Genomic DNA, 21,840 nt, shown 5'->3' on the forward strand with positions numbered 1-21,840 from the left:
TGTGCGGGCCATGTATCACAAAAGCATACCGATAAAAGAGGAAGTCAGCAATAAAGTATCTTTAATGGATGAAAAAATTACACAAATCACATATTTTATAAAAACATAATTTATTTTACTATTGACACATCTACGTAAAATCACAACCGATATGTTTACTATCGTATTAAGTTGAATATTATAAAAGTTTCTGAATTATTATTTACACTTATTGTCATGAGACACACAGCTCCACGATAAGCACTCGAATATTATTTTGTAAGTATATCATTGACAATGTCAAGTAAAAGTGCCCAAATGAATTTTTCGTGAAAATGCATTAAATGACTATCTGACATCTTACTAACATTGCGTCTGGAAAAAATGCCCAGCTGATTTACAGCCTGGAAACATGCTAACCCGAGTTTGTCAAAATGACGACACATTTTTTTACCTGGAAAAATTGACCAAGTGACAATTTTACAGGGAACGTTGTTTGAGGTATCAATTTTTGATGTGTAAAAACCAAGTAAGAGGTGATTTTAAATATATGTTTATTAAATTACTTTGTATTTGATTTTTGTAGAATCTGTAGATGCTTCTTTTCTTTGTTGCATTATTATTATTTAATAATTATATTACAGTTGAATGTTTTATAATATCTTGAATATTTGTATTATGTGTACAATTAAAAACAAAGTAAAGTTTTGTTTTATTTCTTATGATGGTGTTTACTATGACTACATAATTATGTACATTTACAAGTAAAATTGATCAAGTGGCTATTTTTTTTCTCATAAAGTAAATAAATATCTTAAGTTCTGAAAATGAAAATTCAATTGTCATTACAATATATAAAAAATTAAATATTAGTATGTAAAATTGTACATAATGGAACCATTTAAGTAAGTACCTTGCTAAAAACAAAAATGGCTCTACTGTAAAATGCTGTTTTTGCAGTTGTTCACTTTTAGTTGTATGACAACGATATGTGCTGATGGAAAGTACCGATATGAAGGAATTACGGCATACCGTAAAGGACTTCGTGAATCTTTTCAATCATATCCAGAGTAGTAGCACTTCTTCCATTCTCTTCGACGGATAGTTTATTGATCCTCCTCACCATTTTCGATGCCGCATGCGTTGCGACAGCCGCAGGGAACATCGGTCCAAAATGCGTCGTATCATTAGCAAGCAAACTTTTAAGAGCCCAAAAGAAATAAGTCGTGGCTGCTCCGGAGATGATCTCGTCCTGTTTGGCCGTCCGTCTCATCGGTTTCAGATTGCTGTTACTCCAAGAAGCCATTGGACTCGCACTCATACCAGAATCAGTACATCCAGTTCTCATAATCAAAAAGTTATCCAAATCATCAAACTTAATATGCGATTGGGATTCACTAAAAGTGTTGCCAAGTTTAATGAACGAGTAAATCTTTTCGAACTGCTTGCTGTTCGTGATCATTATAACACCTGGAGATGGGAATTTTAAAAGTAAGTTGACAGTAGCTTGCGTCAGAAAATACTCATCAAGGTGTAAGACGAGGGGTTTCTTAGATGTCTTGCACAAGTTGACGACTCTGGTGATCACGTTGATGCTGTGGCCGTTTTCGTCGAATCCCGGTCCGAGGAGTATTATGTCCATCTTGTTTAGAGCCAGTATCATCTTTTCTATGTTGGTGTCCAGGAACGGGTGGATGACGATGTCGGGACTCATCGATTGAATTGCTGGACCAGCCACATTTGTGGAAAATATGTGAGCAGCGTCGGCACCAACCTAAAACAGGATATTTTTGTAAATTGTACGTAAAATATTTTCACCGTAATACAGTTCGCCGTGAGCCTATCGGAAAGAGATGACGGTATAAGTACTATACGGTCTCCAATTTTAGTAGATTCAATATGAATATTAATTCAATTTTCAATGCCGATATTGACAAAATTCATGAATTCAATAATGAAATCCTAACCTAACCTAACAAATAATCCAGTATATCGGCTATTTTCAAAATTTGTTTGCTGCTGGCTGCTGCAAAAATATATGTATATAAATATCATTCAGTGAAGGGCATGGCCCGAGGACTGACTGATTTTAAAGCCCTGCATGATAAAAAAATAAAATGAAAAGACATGTCAGTGTAACAAGTAAAAAAGGTATCAATTTGAATTGTTATATAGTAGGCAGGCCCCTTTGATGTTAGTTGCAGGGATTTTGTTATGGTTTATTTCGGCAATCTTTATCCAATACAACAGTTCACGGTGAATTGTGATACTTCGAAATTAAATAGGTAGAGTCCATGGAATTTAATGTAATTTTAGGACTGAAATATTTATACAAAGCAGTTACGTGTTTGAATCGGTTACATGTAAACTGTAAGTAAACACAGTTCGCCGTGAGCTTTCTTATCGGAAAAAGATGACCGTAGGTATATTATACGGTCTCCAATTATTTTATTAGATTCAATATGAACATTAATTCAATTTTCATAACTGATCTTGGCGAAGTTCACGAATTCAAGAATGAAAACCTAACCTTACCTAACAAATAATCCAGTATATCGGCTATTTTCAAAATTTGTTTGCTGCTGGCTTCCTGAAGTATCTATAGTGTACACTGCCAAAAACCGTGTTTTATTTAGAGATGAATGTTATGTCAGTACCTTACCTACTTTACGACCCAAAGAGGTTGGATGGTTTTTAATATACGGCCATAATATTACCTACAGCCATTCACGGTGAAGTGTGATACGGCGAACTGCATACGTACAAGTTTCCGGACACGGTTTGAATCATGTTTCACGCAAAAATATATACCAATGTGCTATGAAAACTGTTCGTAACTTTTATAAATTAAATCAAAACAATAGATAAGATACAGTTAAGATTTTATTTCATCAAATTGTATTAACGTGTATGCTTTGTAACTCCACCGCTAGATGTCTCTAGTAGTACTCTAGTAGGATTTCATTTTGCCTTCAATCCTGACTAAGCGTTTGAAATGGGCAATTTTACGAACCGGAGCGCTCGATAATTTTTCGAAAATATTAAAATATTTATGTAAGATTATATAAAAAGAGTGTATGTAATTAGTAGATTTTTTTGTTATATAGGTACCTGTCAAGATTAGACGGTTTGCTGGTACAGTTTTGTGGCATGCAAGATTTGGGCATAATGTTGTCGGCGAGGTATATGAAAATTGAGTTTTCAGTTTCGCATACATTTAAAAAATGTATTTAAATGTGTAAATGGTTTGTTCATGAATCCTAATGCAATTTTTCATTTTTCCACGAGACGGAGCGATAATCTCGAGGAATTCACGAACAGGAGCTGTGCTCCGGTGCGTTCCGGTCCATTTCGAGCGCTGTGACCTGACTTCAATAATAAAAGAATGTATGCCCACAGATTTATAAGAATTTTAATTGACATTATCTTACCTTTAACGCACTCAACGCAGCAATGTAAGGCTTCGCCGAAAAAGTATGCCCCCCTCCAACAATCCCTACAGTCCCAAGGTAGCCCTTGGACTTGTCTGGCTCCAGAACCGGGATGGCTCTAATAGAGGCGTTCGCCACGAAGTAGTCGTCATGGGAAGTCGGCGTGCGGCAGTCAGCGTATCTGGAGTACGCCGAATCGTCCATGGTGTGGCACTCCGCCTTGAACACCATAAACGTCAAAAATATTAACGAAATTGCTTTCATATTATCGTTTTTGTTTACCTACAGTTCGAGAGTAGTGTGATTTTTGCTTTGATACTTTTTGTACTGATGTCGTCTCATGTATCGCAAATAAGTGATATTATGTTTTATCAAACAGCTGACCCTTGACACAATATCAGTGAACTATTGGGTATTTCTAAGATTTTGAGAATTCCCCCTATAGCTTTGATAATAAATTAATTTGAAGAAGTTACACTCAATATCATGTTATTGGTTTGTTACGTTGCAGTGATAAAAACTCAATAGGTACCTACTAATAAGTTATTCTTTACTCTAGGGCAGTGGTGGCCAAACCGTGGTCCATGCGACAAACATGGCGTATTGGATGATTACAAGTGGCGCATTGCATCTTTGCGCCTACTTATTCTTTTGAAGTAGGCGCCATAGCTGAATCCATCTTCATATTTTCAACACCTTAAAGCAAAACAAGATCACAAATAACTGATTCAAATTTGAAGAATTCTCTGCTGCTCTCTCAGTAACAAATTTAACACCAAACATTGAAAGACTAGCGAAATCCAAACGCTCAAAAGCTCTCAGTGCTCCATCCCGCTCAGAGCTCTCTCTATATCTCTCTCTAATCACATCCAACAACTGTGGTCCAGAGTTATCTTCACCAAACGAGACTCTTCGGCAACTGTAGCACCATCAGCGGGGTCCACGACAGCGATCACCCTCTCGTTCAAGAGACATTTCTGACTATTGTAGATTGGCGCTATAATAATAAACGAGTGTTTTTTGAACGGGCATAAATTAATTAATTTAATTGCGTGATTGAGTTCCTTCCTTTTCCTCCCCTAAGCGAAGCAGATCCTACCCTTATCCCTATTTTCCAACCCCAAACATGCACGTAAGAAGGTAGAAAAGGTGCTTGAGTTTCGAGTTGTATGGCGCATCTGAAGTCGTCTGTGAAAAAAATTGGCGCATGGTATGCAAAAGGTTGGCCACCCCTGCTCTAGGGATTGAAGTTAATGGCCAAATCACCACACCCGGTCTTAATCGGGCGTATCACAAAGAAAGACCCTACGTTTGATGTGAAGCATCATTCGTTTTTATGACTGGGAATGTTTTAGGAGCAGTTACCTAAGACTGAGATGGCCATGCACTCTAATGTACTTTGACTGATTCAACCCCCCCCCCCCGACCATGTCCGATCCCAATAAGACCATATGGGCCTCCTGGGAATTTGTGTTTGGGTGACACAACGTTTGTGAAATATGGAAAGTTTTGTCTGAAAAGGAAAATATATGGTCTATAATATTATATAGTGGCGCTTTTAGTACTGGACTGTAATTTGAGGATGGTGCTGGTTGATGGATTACGGACCAAGGGGGGGGGGGGTTACACAGGATGCCAGACACTGACCTTTATGTTGAGAGGGCTGGCGCGCGCTGGAGCTGCTTCGGTGTTCACGACGGGACATTTTTGATGGATGATATTATATGAAGTTGATAAATGATGATGACAAGTTCAGGATGGATGATAGACGCGACGTTCGCTCAAACCGTATCAGATTTAGTGCAACGAAGGTCAAACATATGTGTTTTGAGTCACTCGGTAGTTAACAACGGCTAAGCTATAGCAAGCCCGCACACGACCGCTTTCTTGATGTTACTCGAGCTAACTGAATGTTATTCAATCACTGTCGCCTGATGACCAGCAATTGTTCGTTGTCTGGTCTTGTGACAATAATAAATAAGGGATTTGGAAGTAGCTGGGAAGAAAGGAATGAGGGCAAGCATATTGGCCCGACCAACATGTTATATTTTGATGAACAAAATAAATAAACATTAAGTTCGTTTTTTAAAATTTTATTTTTTATATAATATTATAGTGTGCGGCAAACACCCTTAGTGCGGCCCTGAATACAATAATGTTAAAGTCAGGGATCACAAAGTTATTGGGAACTGGCTTACCCTACCGGGCGTGCAGCAATTACAACAGCAGACATACAACCAAGGGACACAAAGCGCGTTGACTGTCCTCAAATATTTAATGCGCATTATGTTTACGTATTTATTTATTAATATGAGGCAGACGAACTATCGAAAATAAATAATATTATTGTTCTATAACACGTGTTCAAGTTTGAGTACCCTGTTATAACATACTGGATAGTAATAAGCCAGTTCCCATTGATCTTGTGTTTCATGGTTAAAGTCAAACGGAATCATGCCGCCCCATATAGTGCCAGATGGATATTGCCAATTATATCCTTCGTAGTAGCACTGATTCCGATTTCATCGATGGCCATTTTGGTCACCTGTCTCACCAGTTTTGATGCGGAATACGTAGCGAAAGCCGCAGGGAACATGTCTCCATTGGCTGACGTATAGTTTGCTGGCAACATTTTAAAAGCCCAATAGAAGTATGTGGCAGTAGCTCCAGATATCATCTCGTTTTGTCTGATAGTTTTTAGAGGAGGATCCCCTCTACTGTTGCACCAAGAAGTCGATGGCTTCGCACTCACCGCCACGTCTGTGCAACCGGTACGCATTATTAAAAAGTTTCCCAGATTATCAAAATTAATGTCCAAGCGACTGTCGCTTAAAGTACCCACGCGTTTTATAAACGGGTAGACCTTTTCAAACTGTCTAGCGTTTGTGATCATCACGACGCCAGATGAAGGGTAATGTAAGAGCAAATTGATGGTTGCTTGGGTCAAAAAATATTCATCCAAGTGTAATATCAGAGGTTTATAAGATGTCTTGCAAAGAGTGACAACTCTGTTTATGACGTTGATGCTGTGTCCGTTTTCGTCGAGTCCTGGCCCAAGGAGAATCACGTCCATCTTGTGCATGAGTAGGAACGCTTTCTCGAAGTTGGTGTCCAGGAAGGGATGCACTATGAGATCGGGACTCATTGACTGTATGGGAGGACCAGCGGCATTTGTGCAGAATATGTTCGCAACGTCGGCACCTACCTGCAAACATATGAATTAAACACTTAACCAGTGACGTCCCTAGACAAAATGCCGCCCCATTTTTATACAATATTTTTGAATACCCGTGCTCGTGTCGTTTCTGGTCACCAAGGACGTCGAAGGGCAACTGGAAGGGGAAAAAAATTAGACATCGCAAACCTGACAAAAATTAAAGTCCTTTATGCTAATTAATACATTTTGTTTCCAACCAGTGAGTTGAATCTTTGAAAAGAAAGATATTTTCGGTATTAAGTACTCAGTTTAGGTAGTTATTCCTATATATACCAAATGATTTTCCTCGGCTTGCCGCCCTTCAAGTAAGTGCCGCCCCCAAGCGACGCTCAATCTGCCTACCCCCACGGGACGTCACTGCACTTAACTGTGTAACTGGTGAATATATAAATATATGAAGCGACGCATGGAGATAACCAGATTGAGGTATTCTTTTCTGGAACGATCCCAGCTACACTGGAATGCTTAGCAACGAAACCAAAAGTTTTTCAAACATGGCACGCTTACGATAGATTCGCCACCGCTGGTATATGGCAGTGGTGAAGGGTGGAGGTAGGCTGTTAAGATCTGACATAAATAATAGTCCACAATAAACTTTGTCAGTCATACGTATTTCATTAGTCAAACATTGAAATTGAAAGCCAATAAACTATACCGTTGGGCTTAGAGAAATAAAAACACGGCAAAAAATGATTTGTAATTCTCCAGCACATTTTTAGAAAAATTTCTTAGATTTTAATTTCTAACACAAAAATTTCAAAACACTAATTAATGTCAGGTTTTTTTAGAAACGCAATCCCTAATGGAACTGTTAAAAAATTCTGGGTGTCCACCCGAATTCCGGAGTGGTGTAGGTCATGGCTGGGGAGGGCTGACAAGGCTCTAGCCTGGGGGTGCATGCTGTGGGGGCCCGGCGTGTCGGGTTGACCAGATAAGTGAGATAAACACACATCAGAAATAAGCTTTAACAGTAAAAAAAAGTCGCCTGCGGTGCTACTGTATGGCCATGAACATTTTTATTAATTATTTAATTGTGCAATATATATTTTTATTATTATGTGTCGATACTCGACAGCTCTATTATTAAAGTAGATGTACTAAAAATCGCGAATGATTCACTGTATAAGTACCCTTAATTTGAACTAAAACACAATTTGAAAAATGTTAATGTAGTGTTTTACACTATCTTTAATCTTAGCGGTAGGTAGGGGGCCCGCCAAATATCTAAGCCTGAGGGCCTGTCTCAGGATGTGGGGACCATGGTGTAGGTACACCGAGTGCAATAGACAAAAGACCTATAAACGAGAAATTAGGCTGTGAAGAAGAAAAAGAGCCTATGGGACTAATTTACATTCTCCTCTTTGGGCCCCCCCAATATTAAATCCTGGATGCGCCAGTGTGTCTGTTGCTGTCGTTGCCTAGGTCGTAAAGCTTGAACTATCAGAAATCGACATAGTGCCATAGAATCTTAATTTCTTAGGCAGGTACGAACTTAGCGATGCTATGAGTGCAAGCGTAGGACTCAATTTTTTTAAATGTGAAAAGAAAGTGAAAGTTCTTGACAAAACTACGTAAGTACATACTACTAGTTAATTTCGTCGTAATTGAGTAGTACGTCCGTAGTTTAATCGGTAAACCACATTGGCACGAATCCAGTGAATACATGTTCAAGTCATGTCGAGCGTCGTATTTTTTTTAAGATTTTTTCTAGTATGTTTTCAAATTATGTATATAATCTCAATTATGATAATAAAAATAAAAGATCATAATATAAGGGAATCCACAGACTGGAGATTTTTCTGTTTTTTGTCACTTTAGGTCCATACTCTGACTCCAACCACAAAATGAAAAACAATATCAATGCCAGACCCAGGACTCGAACCTGGGACCCACGATATTATAAGCCGACTCGTAAGCCGCTCGGCCATCGTGGGAAAAGAAATTCCTATACTACTGAAGACTTACTGTGGAAGTAAGCACTGGCTGAGGAATTTTGAAGAATTACACATTATTGAGTGTCAATTAGAAAAATATTGCTTTGGTACATTTTGGTAAAAAAAATCGGTGTGTGTACTTATGTACGTGCCTTAGAAGTTATACTTTTTTGGCGTAACATTATTAAAAACAAAACTTGCCATAACCTAGATTATTCGACTAGTTCTAAATTATCTTGTTAAATTACATACTCAAGAAAAAGTACCGTTTATTGGAACGCCGTTGGTTTATTTCTATACACTTCAAATTATATTACTAAATTATATAATTATTTATCGTTGTTTATATTTTTAATGTAACAACTGCCACTATGACGTATAATAGTTTGTTTACGTAAGGAATTGCAAATGGCCGACAATAATAAATTCGTTTCCTAGGCAACGGAACAATTCTTCGTACATATAATAATAAATTCGCTGCCTAGGCAACGGAATAAACTATAATATTATACTGTATAATCGTCACTATTGCATTATTATACTGTGGCGTAAAGGCGGTGCGTTCGGCTGATAACCGAACAATCGCGGTTCGAATCCAATCGAGTGCGATTTTTTTCGTGTGAATAATAAATTATGTGCTACATGTCACACGCCAAAAGTACAGTCTGATCTGATTTTCCAAACGCGCCTAAAGTAGATATAACTACAATAAAAAAAAATACTTAAGTATATGAAATATTACTTTTCGTTAGGTAGATAGTTTAAAGGTCTTGTTTTTTATGTAATCAATCAGTGCTGCGAGTATGGCACCATAATATCTAAATCCGCCCCTGTCCATAGGCACACGTACGACACGAAATCGAGTTGTCTCACCTTTAAGGCGCTCAACGCAGCAAAATAAGGTTTCCCGGTGTAAGTATGACCACCTCCGACGATTCCAATGATCCCAAGATATCCCTTGGATCCCGAAGTCGGAATAATGGTTTGGACATTCGCCACAAACTGATCATCGTTGACACTAGGCTCACGGCAGCCACTGTATCTGGAATATGCTGGATCATCAAGAGTCTGACATGTTGATGTAAACACTAGAAATGTCAAAATAAACAATACTAGAGTTTTGAACATAATGAAGTTAGATATATACTGCTATTTTATTTTACATTATTATATTTCGTACTTTTACACTGTTTTACTTATCGTAAAAATATATAAAGTATGTAATATACCTACTAAAAGCAACTTATTATCTGAATTAATATGATAATTATTATTGACCCCGCTTGACACAACAGTGAGAGAGTCAGTTGGTCATATTTATGTTCTCAAAGTGATTTTCAACCATTTTTGCGTCACTGCAAACTCTTCCAAATTTAATATTAAATTTTCGCGGCACTCTAAGTGTACGTCCTGAGTGGCAGCGTTGAGCATTTTGCGCAACTCAAACGTATAACCGTGTGTGAAAATGTTCGTAGACAATGTCTTTTTTTGGTTATATATTTATACGGTTATACGTTTGAGTTGCGCAAAACGCTCAACGCTGCGCCGAACGCTGGCACTGAGGCCTCACACTAAAGAAGTGCTTTTTTAGTCCTGATTAGGGAATCCAATCCCGAGCCAAAATTCTGATCCCGGGATTACAATTTGACAATCCCGGGATTGGCATTTTTTCCTTTGTTAATATAAAATTTTTATATTTACAAATAACATTGATAAAATCGGTCAAAAATAATTTATTGATACTATTTAAGGCATTTATTGTTAATATTGTATACGTTCAATCTTGGAAATACATAAGTTTAATGGAGTAAATAATAATGTGAATGTAATAGGAGATTGCTGTTACTGATAGTAAATACTTAATGAATGGATTAGCGAGATTTAAAATAGTAAAGCAAATAATCATGGCGTACTTATGGCCTTTCCGCTTCATAAATCTAATAATTAGTCAGCCAAATATGAAACTGCCGTAAAACGTATGATATCATGGTGGAATTACTTTGTTAAAAGTGTGAAGCATAGTTTTTTTTCAATCTTTCTCATTTTTAATAATGTATGTGAAAAAATTAAATGAATCGGCAACCTACACATGGGTATAAATCAAACTTCATTCAAACTCAGTTTATTTCTACTGTAGTTATTTTATAATAAAAGTATTTTTTCTGTTGTATTTTCGCTTTTATTTTATTTTCCATAAAAATTGATAAAAAAATCAATCCCGAAATCCCGGTATTATGTTTATTAATCCCGGGATTCATAGGTATCGAAAATAGCTCGGGATCCCGGGATTGGAATCCCTAGTCCTTATGCATGCGAGGTCGTTTAGCTTTACGTATATTATCTATGGTCTTAGCGGACAAGCGATGCAGGGGGGATTACTAAAAACGCAGATAGGTAGAAAGAAGTAAGACAAACATATGTTTTAGAGTCATTTTCCCTTGCCCATACACTCGCTGAAATGACCTCGCATGAGACACGACTAAAAAATACTACTCTACGTATAGGTAAGGTACCTGAAATATAATTATTTTTTCGCAACAGCATAAAAGTATAACAGTTGTTGTCTGCATATTTTTAAAAACCTATGAATGTCTGACTCATTCAAAACGATTACAACATACTTATATTGGCGCAGCGTAGCATGGAAACGTGCATGTTGGGTATATCACGGAAAGACCATAAAACACAAATGGTTGAGGGTCAAGCAACATGCTAAATTTTCATCACCATGAGACTTGACTCTAAAACCCAGTCCAGACCAAGAATAGCAGTAGATACATATTTAGCCTATAAACGATGTAGGGTACCTATAGACGTTATAGTGGTACAATTTAATCTTGAACATGCGCAAATGCGATTTCTTCCAGTGTGGGGAAATTGGGCAAGTCGAATATGATTATTGTTACAGTTGCTATTCTGGTCTGCGCTTACATCACGCCTATTACATCACTTTCTCTCGCTCGACACCGTGGCGGTCCGACCATATCTGTACGGATTTATGGATGTATGGATTATTTACTGCTGACACTACGTACATATTATTGAGACCATAACAATACAATGCATGAGTAAAGACATATTATCCTGCAAGTTTGCATGCATGGATCAAAAAAGTTCAGCGGCTTCCCAATTTTCACATAATAGTTGGAACTTGTGCGATATATGCGCCTGCGCAGTAGAACGACAGTGGCGAACCTGCCCAGAAAAGAAACCAAATACGTTTACTAATTTTCACAACCGGGCAAATAGCACTGTACAATGACAAAATCGCGTCTCGCTACGCTTGAAGAATGCAATTGGCGAGAAAGTCAGCACTTTTGCGTGTATACAGTTTTTATCGCGATAATTTAATTTACACACTATTGTTGCCAGTAAATCCATGTAAGTGTGCAGGTACTATAATGCCAAAGTGGTACTATATCACTGTTACAGTTCAATTCTAACGAATTTGCTATTGTTATCAAATATTTGTTACCATTTGATTACGGCTATACCTCCAAGTTGAGGCATGGTCTAAAAAGATCGTGGCTAGGCGATGCGCAGATTACGGGTTGCGGATGCAAATGACGCATGCCGAATGAAATATAATTTGTCATATAAATCCAACATGCGTCCATTTAATGTTCTGTTTATTGTTCTATTAGTAAAAATAATAATATATTCATTGACATGTTTTCTTTTTCAAGTAAATGGGTAACGTTTTTAGTCATCTTTAGACGATTTAAGAATTAATACCCCCGTCACCATCACGAAACAAATTGTCATATTCACACCTCGACGTTCGGTCTCCGATTGCCAGCGAGTACAAAATTTCGTCGCGCCTATAGATGAAAATTATTTGCTGTTTCACTGAAGTAGCAATTGAATAATTGTAACATCTCTTATTGTCCTGAAATAGACTTTGTGAATAATGGCAGGTATTTTTAAAATTCATACAAATCACCGCTCGGCGAAATGCTAGTCGAAGATAATGTTAATTTGGTTTCAATGCTTTCCTGTCATCTGCAATGGGCACAAATGTATTCGGCCATAATTCGCTTGTAGAAAATGTTACGTACAATTTACCAGACTCATATTTCAATATCTCATCTAATTTTTAGCTTGCATTTTTATAACGCATGTCAAGTCAAGATCTGACCTGACCTTAACCGTAATGTGTATGATAAAACGGCAAACATTTTCTCAGTGCACAATTTTATTTTTGTACGTTTTGGGTGATAGTTCAATATTATTGATAAATAATAATTAACAGGGGATTTGATATTTTTAAAATGTAATCCTAATGATATAAAAGGACTCGCTAAACATATGGGAATAATGCAGAATGTCTAGGAGTAGTTGTGACGCCAGACATTGCACGCACCTTACAAAGAATCAGATTCAGAGCATATGGGACTCCACAGAATGGAGGTTATTTTAACAGACTTTTTACGAGAAACAGCTGTTAACCATTCGTCCAACCGATTGGATTATATCACTGGATCAAATTAAAACATTATTAAATAAAACAACTTGCATTTTTCAGCCGGAAGATCGAACCTGTGACTCCGTATTAATTCAGATACAGCCACTCTACCAATTAGTCCAATGTGGAATACTGTTATACAATTGATAAAAAATAGTTGATAACACATTTTGTTACCGTACTTTCCATCATCCACTTATATAACTTTCCTTTGTAGGTTAGGTAGGAACTGACTTATGGTGGTCTTTTAACTAGGACTAATTATTGAATAATATTAAGATTTGGTTATATATTTTTGTTGTACATTTTAAACTAAATTTAAGAATAGATTGTTGTAACATGATATATTTTACCTACCTTGTCAGGTCGATGTCGCCAACAGCTAATGCGTTTGGAGACCAGTCAGTCAGACCCTGTCTTTTAACAGGTCAGCGCACCCTGTACCGGCTCCATTTGTAGACGCTGTAATCGTTCTTTTTAAATAAATATATCTCCACCGCAAGCCTTAACACAACATGGAACAAATTTATGAGAAAACTTGCCCTTCCAATTTTGATGGATCAATTTCCTGGCGCCCTTTACCTTGCAGAAACATTTTATGCATCTACTATGCCGAAATTCATCAATTCTATGGGACTTTAAGGGAATGCTTTTTAGTATTTTTATATACAACTTACTGTGATACATTAATCGTAGATTGGATATTTTAAACTCCCAAATAAGAATAGATTATAAATTATATTACGATTGTTATTCAATTTTACGCCCTTTAGTAGATAGCTCTAAGGTAGTTCTTTCATTTATCATTTTTTTTCATCAATTTACATTATATTGAGCCAGACTTTCAATAAAAACAATTTTCTCATTGCAAATGTACAGTTTCATTTTTCTGGTTATACAGTAAACTATTCGCTAGATGTCTGGTGTTTCCATACAGCGTGACTATTTTTTAAGACATTGTCGGATTTTAAGATAGCGACGTCTTACATACATTTTTATCTTGTCAATTATGCTTGTAATGATCAGATTCCATTGAGATTAGATAGACGTTACTTCAGTGATCGGATTATTAATGGGCGTCCTATAAACCTTTTCTATGCCTCACGATATTACTATGACACTATCTATCTATCACATGTAGAGCGAAACTCTTTGTAGCTTAGTATTTTATAATTATTCAAACAGATGTCACTGTGTGTTTAATTTTTTAGATTATGCAAATAAATCGAGCAGTGGCGAAGGGTGGATGTAGGCTGTTAACATCCACCATAAATAATGCACACTGAACTTTGTTAGTTATACGTATTTGTTTTTATTGAATAATTCAAAATTAACTTGGTCTATTTTGGGTGATACGACAAAATTTGGCACATTTTTATTCATAGGTACTTATTTGTTTTCGTTGGATTAAAAATACATATGAGGCGTCTAATTCCAAAAAGCGATAAGTCCACATTTGGTCAAAATCGAGAAAAAAATACGCACATATTCTTTGTATAATTTTACACAATATGTATTGATATTGTGTGAATTCCAAAACGCGACATAACCCTACGAAAAATAATATTTTAAGTCTCGATTTATTACAAAAAGCGCCAAGTCCGTGTTTAAAAGCTTGGTTGATTTCGTGCGTGTTTAAGTCAACCAATAAGGGAACGTTCAATATTGAAAAAGGCTTCTCCCATGCTGTAGCATCTAATCATGACAGTGCCATGGAAATATGTGCCTTATGCGGAGTAAATTAAAAAATGAGGTACAAATAGCGCTACGTCCAATTTTATTTTGCCTATATTTATTACATTTAAGAGTTTATCGGCTGAAAAAAATGTCAATCTCGTCAATCTAATTTCGACATAGAATACAACGGAAAAAATAATCTCACGTTAAAACAAATAATTGAAGCTTGAAACATAAAAACGTTGTTTCACGAAAATATTGAATTGTGAACTTGTCGCTTTTTGTAATTAGACGCCTCATATTACACATATTGTTGGTTCATTTTTTTAATTGATAAAGCCTTGCATAAACCAAACTTTAATAAATAAAAAATATTATTCTACCTATAAAATATTCAAAGTTATGTATGATTTAATAGCATAATTTTAGATATTTTATAGAGACGAGTATTATTTGACTATTATCTATTATAACTTGGTTTACTCATTTTAATTGAATTTTAAAAACTAACCAACACCATCTCTAAATTGTAGTGTTATTTCAATGAAAACAAAATAAATACGTATGACTAACAAAGTTTAATGTGCACTGTTTATGGGTTTATCCAGCCTACCTCTACTCTTCGCCACTGCAATCAACAGTGGCTAGTAATTTTAGTTTAAAATTTGTGTGAGCAGACGGTCGATCACGGCCTCATAGTGCGAGATAACTACTACTAATTATAAGTGATAAGAGGTTATCCATATTGAAGTATATTTTTTGACAGCGTCACATCTTATTAAATATTTTTATTTATGCAATAAAGATATTTAAAAAAGTCTTTAATACCCCTGAAAAACAATACAAAAATTGAACAAACATAATATAATTATTATCTAAACATTGATAGATATACTTCAGTAAAATTCTTATGAAAGTTGGTAAAACGGGGAATTTATTTTATTACATACTGATAGACGTCACATAATATTTAAATCAAAGATCAGTCGTATTGTAAATTGCTTTAAACATACAAATAATAACAGATATATTAAGCGAACTGTCAAACACGTAACAAAACTAAAATGAACAGTAACAGGATTGGTTTAAAGTTGTTATTATTTGTCCTATTGAATTTGACAGTAGTTTTCTGTAAGCCAAGTACAAAGGCGTTTTACAGGAATACAGATTGTAGGGAGCCGGGCAAAAGAGATGACAATGGCATGTCGATGTACGTGGAGAAGATTGTACCCAAAAATGCGAACAAAGACCGGTTGACTGGGTTTATGGGCACTGTCGGCATCATCGGAGGGTGCTTGGATAATACTGGATCACCGTACTTTGCAGCCATGGCAGCACTGAAGGTAATTTAACTTTATTTTTTTGGTTGATTGTATAGGTACCGTATCAGTTGAAGTACAGAAGAAAGCTGAGAACACAAAAATAATAGTGCGTTGCTTTCTGGGTGTAGTTAGTTGTAAGAAGGTTCTTTCTCAATTGTGGAGAATATGAGATAAACTTAATCACGTGTTAATGAATAATATGTTATTTTTGATATTGACATCTGTACTGTAATATAGATTAAATTTTGTCACGCAAATGCAACGCGCATTCAATATTAAGGGCATTCAGAGGTTTTTGTGTAACTCCTGCGTTCAATGACCTGTCTCATATTAAGTTATAAACCAAAACTGCCGCCAAAGTCTTGGTCTATGGCAACTAGATTTCAAATTTCTATCTTCTCTGTGAATATAAATCTTTTCAAGATAACAAACGTTTACTTCATGTGTTTCATCACTTGGTATTCAATCCACAATGGCCGAGGGGTTTAAGTATTGGTCTATAACGTCATGGGTGCCAGGTTCGAATCCTGGGTCTGGCAAATACACGTCATGTTTTTCAATTCGTGTTTGAGTCATAGTATGGACCTAATAGGTTGGGCAAATGGTTAACATCCATTTCTCATAAAAACAAAATCTGTTAATACAAACCTCTCCATGTGGAGGGTCCATTATAGTCTTATTAGGTTCGGACATGGTCAAAAAAAAAAATTTCACCACGTTAAAAATATTTGACAGTACTTATATGTTTCACACATAGTTAGGCTTACCATATGTCCCGGTTTCACACATTGGTCCCGACGTCCCGGCATTTTGTCCCGTATCATGATTGACCGTAGTAGCGTATATTATGTGATGAGACAGCGGAGAAGGGTGCGAAAAAAGTACATTCCAACGAGAAATGCGGACTGGTACAATAAATAAATTAATTTAAATTTCTGCTGCAGGTCTGCATTCTTTTTTTTTACATACTTTTAAACAGTTTGTGAAGGTTAAATTTGTTTCTTTGCCATATATCCCGTTCCTGTCCCAGTTTAGAGTTTCATAATTATAGTAAGCCTACATATAGTGAACTTTATCAAGTATGAGTATAAAATTTATTAAAACCAATTCAGAAACATTTCAAAATGTTTACCGGATAACATATAACTAGCATTTTATAGTTCCAAATAACTTTAATACTTTCAAAAATACATATTACATTATATCAACATGCTCGATCCTACAAGGATCAAATAATGGATGTTAGCCACTTGCTCAACCTATTAGGTCCATACACACATTGAAAACAACATGTAAATATGTGAGATCTGAGACCCACAATATTATAAGCCTGCCGCGTAACCGCTTGGCCATCATGGGCATTTTAAGGCATAACATAATAAATATTATATACTTTCGAACGAGACGAGATTAGATGCTATTTACAAAACTTTTTGTACAATTTATTAAATAGTCATTCTTCACAATTATTATCTAAATTTAGTATTATGGGTATTGTAACTGTTTTTTTTTTTTTAAAAAATACTGTGTTTTTGTCATATCTAAAAAGAAATGGTATTTCAGTTTCGATAAACTTTCTTTCGATATGACGACCCTAGGAGGAATACTAAGTGATAAAACACATTTTATACTTTCAGACCGGTGCCGACTCTGTGCATGTGTTTTCAACACTAATCGCCGCAAACCCCATTAAAGCATACAACCCTGAGATATTCGTATACCCCGTGTTCAACATCGGAAATAAATTGTTCGAAATGATAACACTAATGGACGTCATCGTGCTGGGACCGGGCTTAGAGAGGGAAGTGTATGTCGCCAATTTGTTGCCCAGAATTGTCGAGCAATGCAAAAAAGAACGTAAGCCACTCGTAGTCGACTTCGACGAATATTTCTTGACAGCCGCTGTTATTAAGCTTTTCTACAATTATCCGATGCCCGGCGTTATATTCATGACGAATTCCCAAGAATTCGAGAAGCTCTACATCGAATTAAAGATGTCCTCGTCGTCCAGCGACAGTTCCATCAATATCGACTTCAAAAAAACCGGGGACAATATATATATATTCAGGAAAGGCTGCACGGATATGGGAATAAGCAAGTATAAAGAGCACACTTGGACATTGAGCGAAGGCGGATCGGCCAGGCGGTCCACGGGTCAGGGGGACATGCTGGCTGGAGCTACGGCCACTTATTTCTTCTGGGCGACGAGACATCTTCACTTCAACAACACGGTCGATCACGGGCCGATGTTGCCACCGGCAGTAGCCTCATATTCTGCCGCGAAACTAATAAGAGCCAGTAACAGGAAGACTTTCACAGAGAAAGGAAGAAGCATGCTCACTTCGGACATGATTGACAACATTCAATGTGCTATTTTTGATATGTCTTAATTAATATTATAATACAACAATACCGCATAGTCGCTGTTAATTCATCTCATCCTATGTTGAAGAAACCCTTTCTCTACCAGATGGTGCCTTGTGGTTACCCCATCAAAATCGCTGAAGTGAGTTGCAGTTAGTCATAAATGCCATTCTTCTAAGAAACGATAATACCTTCCTGACTCTTTAAGTTTTTATATAAATTTTAGTAGATCAGGGGGTCCTTTTTCAGATCCACTTTTCATAATAAACATTTATAAAGAAGAAGGTTGTCATCATATTAATTGAATAAATTGATAAAAAGGTTCTATATAATTGTATATATTATGGCCTATATGTGTCGCTGAGTTTCAAAACCCAGTATAACACTTTTTTGAAATAATTAAGATATATATATATCGTTGTATTCGTTATTAAAATCTCTACATGAAAATTTTATCGCCTCTATCAAAAGCCGCTACGATTAACTGTCATTTATGAAACAAAATCAATGTGTCTATCAAATCCCGCTATAACACTACTGAAACATTCAAAAACCTTTTTTGTTCAAAAAGTTTTTATTGATTTTCTCAACATAATGAAAAAGTATTATAGCGGGTATTGAAACTCAGCGACACATATAACAGTTAGGGATTGCAATACTGAATGAAAATGTCAATACCAGTTTTTCGGTATTTCTTAAACATAAAAAAAACAGAAGTAGGTGCTTATCAATAAATATATATATATTTAAAATATTATTTTATAGCAAAAACTTACATACCTACATTTATTATGATGACATTTAAAAATATGTATTGATAAGAATTGTAGAACTAGTGATTTTTTACAAGTAATTTGAATATATTGATAATTTTAACTAAAGCTCTCAAAAGTTCATCAAATGCAAATGAGACCGGCTGCAGAAAAAGCTTCTTAAATTCAACGCTTGTACAGTCATCAATAATTAAAGAATAATTGAACATTTTTGTCACGGATGTTTTATATTTCGAAATAATATTATGATAATTCTTAGCGACAATTACTTATATAAATATATTTGATGAAATTTGTTTTATTATTTTTTCACCTCTGTTGGATTCACTCAATATATTTGCACTTTAGCAGCACATAACTTATAATTCATTTTCAAAAACGTAAACGAGTGTGCTTTCTTAATACCGAAAATTTCGGTATTTTGGATTTTTAAAACCGGTATTTCGGTATTGATAAATACTGTAATACCGGTATTTCTATCCCTAATATTTTCATAATATCGCCATACTTTATCAAAATTCATTCGAAAATGTTGGCTAACGTGGGGGAGGGTTCTATGTGATGTACAATTTGATACTTTTACTAATTTGATTTTTTTTTTGTGTTTCTTTTGTTTGCTCCATTATGTGTTAGCATAAAATATTATTTTTAAGATAGGAAAATACTTCTACTATCTTTCAAAACAATAAATATCTATAAAATATTGAAATTGTTGTTATTGCATATAGACCATAGAATAGATTAATAAATACACTACATTTTGACGCAGGGTTTTGAATGCGAGTGTCCTACGAAAATGAACCACAATAGTGTGCTGTAACCTTCAAATACACCCATATTGAATGAGCGTCAGTGCATACAACGACAGCAGTTGTCAGAATGTAATACAAGCGTATCCTTGACACGTGTTTAATTTTATCCCATATTCTTCCACATTCGAGATCAGTTGCCTGTTTCTCCTGACCCGTTGGGTATTTCAGTTCCCATAATTCCCTGATATAGACCCTTTTTATGGGACGCCTTCAATTATTGGTATATTCGAAAAATTAAGTACATATCGTCGGTGTTTTGTAAAAAGGGCGAATCAACCATTTTGGCGAAATCGAGATTTTAATGAAAATACAATATTAACCCCACTAGCTTTGTTGTGTAAAAACGGCGAATTTGTATCTCCACAGGAAAGTACTGAAAAACGATAATCGACTAAAATTAAATTAATTAAAATTACGAATAAAAAGTGAATGTCACATATTAGGCCTTTTAAAATATTATATAATAATGCCTATTATAATGACAGTGTTCTTTATATGCTTTATTATAAATTTGTTAGATATTTATAATCATCCACAGGTCATAAACAAATAAATGTCAATAGTTAAAAATCCTCCTCCTGTAAAATAGCATTTTGGTTAATTCGCCCTTTTTACAAAACACCGACGATACATAGAAAAAAAGGTAGGTAATCAGTTCTGAGAACTAAATAGATTAGAAAAAAAGAGTCTTAAGTTGTGATTATATTGAGATGCATGTCGCGTACTATCACGGCGACAAATTTAGTCTATGGTTTCGTCATTTTGCAGAATATTTTGAATGCACATGATCTCTGTAAATTCAATAATATTTTGAATGGAGCCCAACCCGCAGACCATAGATAATAGGCAACATTCTTATAGAAAATACATAGTGCCAACTGCTAAAACCAAAAAACACGCAATTTTGACATGATTCGAAAATGTGTAGGCATGTAGAAGATGATAAAAAACATCATGCAGTGAAGTACGTGAGGTGATCTCGTAAAATATGCCTAATCTTACTATATATTATCAAAACACACGTGGACTTCGCTCGAAAACTAACGAATTTTCCAGTAGAGTTATGAGTAACGCCTACGACATCATAGGTGTCACTGAAAGTTGGCTGCAACCAGACATCTTTGATGCCGAAATCACTGATAATAGGTACGATGTGTTCCGCTGCGACCGTAGCTTCACTAACTCTGAAAAATCCAAGGGCAGTGGTGTTTTTCTGTGCACCATGCGTACCCTCAACGCTGTTCGTCAATGTTCCTGGCAACCCGAGAACATTGAATGTATTTGGGTAACTATTACCTCCAAATCACTCGGAACTCCTTACAACCTTCATGTCGCATGCGTATACAACCCAGGGGGGACCTCTTACCACTCACAAAAATTATCTATCTTTTTCAATCGGTCTGCAGACTGACTGTAGAATATCCTGCTGATCGCTTCCTCATCATCGGTGACTTTAATATACCCTCTTTATCTTGGACGAAACATATTCACTCACAATATTTCTCACCATCTCAAACAAATAACTTTACAGTATCTCTGGTTGTCGACAGTATTTCGCTAGCTGGACTGAACCAATATAACGGTCAAACTAATATCCAAAATCGAACCTTAGACCTAATTTTGTCAAACACTGACATAATAGTGCGTCACTCAAATGACCCATTAGTCTCAGAGGTTACATATCATCCAGCTCTCGAGATCGATCTTCCTTATACCGTGCTATCTCCCGGAATTAAGTTAAATCAAAAACAAACACTCGCATTTAGACGGGGCGACTATGCATCCATTAATAACTATTTATCTTCTGTCAACTGGTCTCAATGTCTTAGCACACCTCACATTGATGACGCCGTAGAACATTTTTAT

General features: G+C 35.9%; 4 protein-coding genes across 4 annotated transcripts in view; 1 reads left to right on the top strand and 3 right to left on the bottom strand.

Moving 5' to 3' along the window:
* Cks30A (Cyclin-dependent kinase subunit 30A) overlaps nt 1-21,840 on the bottom strand; it is a 204,656-nt gene that overhangs the window by 106,755 nt on the left and 76,061 nt on the right. The gene's annotated exons all lie outside the window — the stretch shown is intronic.
* LOC147074363 (ATP-dependent (S)-NAD(P)H-hydrate dehydratase-like) lies at nt 92-3,739 on the bottom strand. Its single transcript, XM_085943632.1, has 2 exons — nt 3,411-3,739; nt 92-1,753 (listed from the first exon to the last, which is right to left on the bottom strand). Exons 1-2 carry the CDS (start codon nt 3,672-3,674, stop codon nt 1,001-1,003), a joined length of 1,017 nt encoding a protein of 338 aa, XP_085799758.1. The 5' UTR covers nt 3,675-3,739; the 3' UTR covers nt 92-1,000.
* LOC147074364 (ATP-dependent (S)-NAD(P)H-hydrate dehydratase-like) lies at nt 5,513-9,806 on the bottom strand. The gene is made up of 2 exons (XM_085943634.1): nt 9,435-9,806; nt 5,513-6,615 (listed from the first exon to the last, which is right to left on the bottom strand). The coding sequence occupies exons 1-2, from the start codon at nt 9,687-9,689 to the stop codon at nt 5,863-5,865; spliced, it is 1,008 nt and encodes a 335-aa protein (XP_085799760.1). The 5' UTR covers nt 9,690-9,806; the 3' UTR covers nt 5,513-5,862.
* On the top strand, nt 15,629-19,086 carry LOC147074365 (ATP-dependent (S)-NAD(P)H-hydrate dehydratase-like). Its single transcript, XM_085943466.1, has 2 exons — nt 15,629-16,046; nt 17,663-19,086. Exons 1-2 carry the CDS (start codon nt 15,768-15,770, stop codon nt 18,413-18,415), a joined length of 1,032 nt encoding a protein of 343 aa, XP_085799592.1. The 5' UTR covers nt 15,629-15,767; the 3' UTR covers nt 18,416-19,086.

Source organism: Rhyacophila brunnea, unplaced genomic scaffold (genome assembly GCF_057557595.1).
Source record: "Rhyacophila brunnea isolate RB1 unplaced genomic scaffold, BYU_Rbru_1.0 scaffold_16, whole genome shotgun sequence".
Taxonomy (NCBI): Eukaryota; Metazoa; Arthropoda; class Insecta; order Trichoptera; family Rhyacophilidae; genus Rhyacophila; species Rhyacophila brunnea.